We start from the raw sequence: 6,679 nt of genomic DNA on the forward strand, positions 1-6,679 counted from the left end.
AGTAATATGAGTTATAATGTTACGAGCCTAATGTCAGTAAGAATGATTAGTCAAAACTTTACTGTGATAGGATATTCTCTGTTCACGAATATAGCCATATATGTTTATAACTATAGTTTTTGGATTGTATAGGCCTACATACAAAGCATGCTTGTGTTTATGAATGTAACTAAGCTTCTGTCCATGAATATCTGCTCTGGTGTAAATATTTTAAATGTATTATACCCATGTCTTCTGGAGTAATGACGCTGAAATGTTTGAAACAAAGCAAATATTCTGTGATAAAGTAATCATATGAAACCAACGCGATGTCCAGTCTTTCACGTCTCCCTTCATTATATCTAATGCGACCATGCCCACACGCTGAGTGCGCTATAGATATTATAATCATCCACGTGAAAGCGCGTGGCGTGTAAACGCCCACATCACAGCAAACAAAGCAGCAAGCTTTTTTCATTTTACTGTTCGCGTCACGCTGAGAGTAATAAGACAGAATTCACCTCAAGAAGCTTTGGATTACCTCAGGAAAAAACAATGCAGCGGCTTGATCCAGCAGTGATCATAAACATGAGTAAGTCTTTTTTATTAACCTACTTGTATTAGTTTTCACATAACTTGTACACATTTTACTAGTTAGACTTTCTCCAAACTATAATTCCTGACTAAATGTATAATCAAGTGAAACATTATGAAGTTTCATTCACAGCATCTAAATGTCACGATGCCAGGATGTGCTTTTTATGTTTTATAACAGACAGAAATACGATATAAAAGTAATATGAGTTATAATGTTACGAGCCTAATGTCAGTAAGAATGATTAGTCAAAACTTTACTGTGATAGGATATTCTCCTGTGAGTGAGTAAACAAGATGATTATCACATTCTGAAGCAAAAACTCTAGACTTCAAGATCAGTTCTCAAAAGTCTTGTGAACAAATGTTCTGTATGTGTTTTATGGCCTTATTTCAGTGACTTTAAAATGGTAGTTTTTCACTAAGCACGCATAAACGTTGTTTTCTCAAAAACACAATCACATACATACATGCTGCCCACATATTATTGTAGCCCAGTTTGTGCTGATTATGGTGCTACTAAACTTAGCCATTAAAATGTTTATTAGCAACTGCAAAAAGCACAAATGTCAGGGCATGTCAAAACTTCTCCAGGGCCCCAAAACACCCTCGGACCCGAGAGGGTTAAGGAGTCGAGAAGTCCATATGCATCACCCATTGTGGTAGCCCGGAAGAAGAGCGGGTCCATAAGGATGTGCATCGACTATCGTACTCTAAACGCTCGTACAATCCCTGATCAGTACACCACACCATGGAACGATGATGCCCTGGACTGCTTGGTGGGAAGCAAATGGTTTTCCATACTGGACCTTCGCAGTGGATACTATCAAATCGACATGGTGGAGGAGGATAAGAAAAAAAATGCATTCATCTGTCCCCTGGAATTCTTCCAGTTTGAGCGGATGCCACAAGGAATTACTGGAGCTCCAGCCACATTTCAGCGGCTTATGGAGAAAGCCGTGGGTGACATGCACCTTCTCCAAGTCATTGTATACCTCAATGACATCATTGTGTTCGGCCACACACTGGAAGAACATGAAGAGAGACTGTTGAAAGTCTTAGACCATCTGAGTGAGTGTGGGCTGAAGATATCCCTTGATAAGTGCCAGTTCTGTCAATCCCAAGTCCGGTACGTTGGGCACATTGTGTCAGATGCTGGAGTGTCACCACCCCACCAAGATAGAAGCTGTAACTCGCTGGAAGATGCCCACTGACCTGAAGTCACTGAGATCTTTCCTGGGCTTTTGTGGGTTTTATCGGCGCTTCATATAGGGTTATTCAGCCATCATGAGGCCGTTGACCGAACTCACCAAAGGGTACCCGCCAACATCTGGTCACAACAAGAAGGCAAAGGATGGAACAAAGTATTTCAAGGAATCCGACCCTTTTGGAGAGCGTTGGGATGACGCATGTACATCAGCCTTCCACAAGATCATTCATTCCGTCACACACGCACCAGTACTTGCTTTTGCTGACCCCACCAAACTGTATATCCTTCATTTAGACGCCAGCATGAATGGGTTGGGCGCTGTACTGAATCAGAAACACCCGAATGGTTTAAGACCCGTGGCTTACGCAAGCCGAAAACTGAGTGCATCCGAGCAATGTTACCCCATTCATCAGTTCTTGGCACTCAAATGGGCGGTAGTGGACAAGCTCCACAACTACTTATACGGCGCACAGTTTGTGGTGAAGACTGACAACAATCCCCTCACCTATGTCTTGTCCACTGCCAAGTTGAGTGCGACAGGTCATCGCTGGTTGGCTGCCTTATCAACCTACAACTTCAGTTTGCAGTACAAGCTAGGAAGTCACAACATCGATGCGGATATGCTGTCCCGTTATCCATGTGACTCATGCAATGACTATGGATGGACTGAGATACCTAAGTCTGGGGTGAAGGCCATCTGTCAATTAGCTGTAATTACGGAAAGCGAAGAGTCATCCTTGCGATTGGTAGACCAGTTAGGTGTTTCACCTCAGAGTGTTCCGGAGGCGTTCTCATGTCCTACAGCTCTTGGTATTAGCCTTACGGAACAGTTGACTCATGCTGAGTTAAGGAAAGCACAAGAGGAGGATACTGTAATTAGTGGAGTGAAGAGAGATGTGGAGTCTGGGAAAATACTTACCGTTGTTAAGAGTTCCGATGCCACTGTTGCTCTGCTACAACGTCAAGGTCCCAAGCTGATGATCCAGAACCAACTTCTGCACCGTGTTACCAAAAGCTCCTGTGGGAGAGAAAAGAAACAACTCGTCTTACCTAAAAAGTACTGGTCTCAAGTCCTGCGTTCCTTGCATGATGATTCAGGCCATTTAGGAGTAGAGAGAACTACAGAACTCCTGAAGGATCGCTTCTATTGGCCTAGAATGTCTGTGTACATTGAGCATTATGTCAAGAATTGTGGCCGTTGTATAGCACGCAGGACCTTATCCAAGAAGGTTGCACCCTTACATCACATGACCAGCAGTGGGCCTTTCGATTTAGTGTGCATCGACTTCTTGTCAATTGAACCCGACTTAAGAGGCATGGGTAATGTCCTAGTCATCACAGATCACTTCACCCGTTACGCCCAAGCGTTTGTAACTAAAGATCAGAGAGCTCTAACAGTGGCGAAGATACTGTGTGACAAATTCTTTGTTCACTACGGCCTACCATTCTGTATCCATTCAGACCAGGGGTGGGATTTTGAAAGTGGTCTCATAAAGGAGCTGCTGAGAATGCTTGGGATACGTAAATCAAGGACTTTGCCCTACTATCCCCAAGGTGACCCACAGCCTGAAAGGTTCAACAGAACGCTTCTTTCCATGCTTGGTACGCTGGATCCTGCAGAGAAGAGCAGATGGAGTCAACATGTTAATCGATTAGTACACGCCTACAACTGTACTAAGAACAAGGCCACTGGGCATTCACCATATTATCTGCTCTTCAGAAGGGAGGCTCGTCTGCCAGTGGATCCATGTTTCTGGATGTCGCCTGATGGGGTGGGAGCCAGTAACCATCACCAATATGTGGAGAGAATTAAGTCAGAGTTGCAGAGAGCCTATCAGTTAGCAACTGAAACTGCCCTCAAAAGTCAACAGAGGAATAAACGATTGTATGACAAACAAGTGAAACATCAGACTCTATCAGTGGGAGATTGGGTGCTGATAAAAAATCTGGCATTGACTGGAAAACACAAACTCACCGACAAATGGAATTCTGTACCCTACCTGGTGGTAGAAAAGCTGAATAACTTACCTGTATACCGTCTGAAACCTGAATCAGGGATGGGAGGTGTAAGGACTTTACACAGAGATCATCTCTTACCTGTTGGAGGTGAAGTGAGGTTGTCCGTTCCTGAAGACCCCAGGAAAGTTTCTGCACCGCCAGAGACCAGGACAGGACCTGTGGAGAGAAAACAAAGAAAAGGGTTAAGAGAAAAAAATGTTGCACTGATTGAACGCGTATGATTTGATTGCTATACACATGTGAAAAACGTGGTATTAACGAGCAAGTTAGGTTTTCTTTATTTTCATTGGTTGGTATGTGTTAAGTCCCTCCCTCCCGGGAAAATAGAACATTTTGAGTGGTTAATACGGGAGGAGGGGGAGAGACAAGTGATGTGCAGCAGCTGGGGAGAGAGCTGATCGGAACGATTGAGCTGACAGATTGCAGAAAATACAGTAAATCGATAGATCATCGTATTAATACTTTGAAGTGTATATAGTGCGTGTGTTTACACGAGTGGTTGAGTTAATTCTGTTGTTCATATTTGAATTCTGAGTGTACAGTTTTTTCCGTTATTGCGGTTACGTCATTCGCTCATAAATAGCACTGAAACAGACTGTGCTTCAAGTTATCGTCAAAAATAACTTTCAAGAAAGGACAAAAGGACTGAAATCTTCGTGAATTCATCGTGTAATTGACCCGAAGGAGACCAGATAGCGCCCCAGATCACAGTGAGGTCTGGGGTTCCTCTGATTGCGTTGGAGTGTGACCCACATCGGCCGCCAGTGACAGCGCAGGACGAGGATCTGCATGAGGCCTACCACTGTGTTTCGCGATCATTTCACAGTTCATAAAGGAATTCAGGTACACTTGTTTGCTTTTGTTTTACACTCAGGAGAGTGAAGAGGCCAGTTTTCCATTTCCCGGCCACTACGTTCTCAAGCCACGATTCAGGCCTGCTCCGGGGTGGGTTGTGAGAGTGTGCATGTTTTAACTGTGTGTGTGGGCCCACAGTGTTACCTATCAGTTCATATATGGTGCTTTTCCACTGCATGGTACGGCACGGTATGGCTCGGTACGGGTCAGTACGGCACGGCTCGGCTCGGTTTGCGTTTCCACTGCAGTTTAGTACCGTTTTAGAGTGGGCGGGATTATTCACATGCCGTTTTGGTTGCGCCGCCTGTACTGCCATGACATCATCATAAACGCGCCACAAACAAACACACAACAATGGAGCATATCGATGGAATGGTGTTCTTCATTCTCAGCATGTGGATGTTTTTAACTGCAAGACGAAGAGGTTTGTTTCAAAAGAGGCAGATGGCAGCCAAACTAAACAGCTAAAAAATACAAAAGAGTTCGGGAACTCTTACAACAACACGCAGACGACGACAAAACTTGGTTTGCTTGACGGCGCGCAAGGGTAAGCATCTAAAAGCACATCACTAGCTAACTTTTATCTCTGTCGCAAAGCAAATAATGAACTTATCTGCCTGTATAACATATTAAAATGCGTATTCTGTGTATTACAGAGCTTCCACATTTTGCAAAAAAGTCGCCGCAACATATGTTTGGACATTTAACCGAGCTTCAGAGTGGTGGGATGTGATTGTTCCCGGTTTTACAGACACTCAGTGGCTGGAGAACTTTAGAATGTCCGAAGAAACATTTATCCACTTATGCAACAAACTGCGTCCAGCGATGGAGAGACGGGACACAAACTTCCGCGTGTGTGTACCTCTAAAGAAAAGAGTAGCCATCGCACTGTGGAAGCTTGCAACCGGCGCTGAGTACAGAAGTGTTGGACATCTTTTTGGTGTAAGCATAACAACTGTGTGTCGGTGTGTTCAGGAGTTCTGTGCAGCAGCAGAAACCCTGTTGGTACCAGAGCAAATTCGTTATCCAGATCAGGAAAAGTTTAAAGAAATGGCTGCCTACATTGAGAACAGGTGGGGACTCCCACACTGTATTGGTGCTATTGTTGGATCACACATCCCCATCATAGCGCCAGAGGAATATCACTGTGACTATTTCAACCATAAAGGCTGGCATTCCATCATCCTTCAAGGTGTTGTGGATGGAAAGGGACTTTTCTGGAATGTTTTCACAGGACTGCCTGGAAGCCTGCATGATGCTCGGGTTTTGAGACTGTCAACACTGTGGGAGTTGGCAAGCCGTGGAAACCACATACCAGCTAACACCAGAAACATAGGTGGGGTGACTGCTGGCTACTACATCCTAGGAGACTCTGCCTATCCCTTGCAGAACTGGCTCTTAAAACCATTCATTGACACTGGACACCTGACAGCAGAACAGCAGGTCTACAACATGAAAATCTGCAGAGCACGCGTAGTTGTTGAAAATGCCTTTGGTCGATTAAAAGGAAGATGGCGATGCCTCATGAAAAGAAATGACTGTGCTGTCAACCTTGTGAAATCCATGGTGCTGACATGTTGTGCTCTACATAACCTTTGTGAGAGTCATGGAGAGGCCTATGTGAATGCTTGGGATTTACCACCAGCAGCAGAGACCGTGGTGGCAGTGCCACAGGCTGTAGAGGAGGAGGGCAGGGATGTTCGTGCAGGTCTGATGCGTTACTTGAATAGTTAACTATTCATGTAGCCTGTTCTGTAAAGTGAATTTTCAATAAACTTTTGTACAATTTTTCAAAGTTTAAAATGTATCCCTTGTTTGTTTTTTTTTGTTTTTTATGCCTTGGTTTGTATCATTATGGCATTAATAATTTGTCTTTATCAAGAGGTACATTACCTGCTCATAAAATATGAAATATTTAATATAGTAAGGAGGTACACTTATTTGATCATAGATTTTATTGAAGCAAAACACAAATACAAAGGTAAAAATATAAACAGAAAACCTACTATAAAAATATAACAA

At 43.7% G+C, this 6,679-nt stretch overlaps 1 protein-coding gene across 1 annotated transcript; it reads left to right on the top strand.

Annotated features, from left to right (window-relative positions):
* Window positions 1–5,482: 5,482 nt before the first annotated feature.
* On the top strand, window positions 5,483–6,391 carry LOC107657302 (putative nuclease HARBI1). Its single transcript, XM_016445344.1, has one exon. It carries the CDS (start codon window positions 5,483–5,485, stop codon window positions 6,389–6,391), a length of 909 nt encoding a protein of 302 aa, XP_016300830.1.
* The last annotated feature ends 288 nt before the right edge of the window (window positions 6,392–6,679 follow it).

The sequence above is a fragment of the Sinocyclocheilus anshuiensis genome, unplaced genomic scaffold (genome assembly GCF_001515605.1).
Source record: "Sinocyclocheilus anshuiensis isolate Anshui unplaced genomic scaffold, SAMN03320099.WGS_v1.1 scaffold239, whole genome shotgun sequence".
Lineage (NCBI taxonomy): Eukaryota > Metazoa > Chordata > Actinopteri > Cypriniformes > Cyprinidae > Sinocyclocheilus > Sinocyclocheilus anshuiensis.

Bases quoted from the DNA above. Each gene is read 5' to 3' on its own strand.
- LOC107657302 (XM_016445344.1), top strand. From the start codon at position 5,483: ATGGAGAGACGGGACACAAACTTCCGCGTGTGTGTACCTCTAAAGAAA.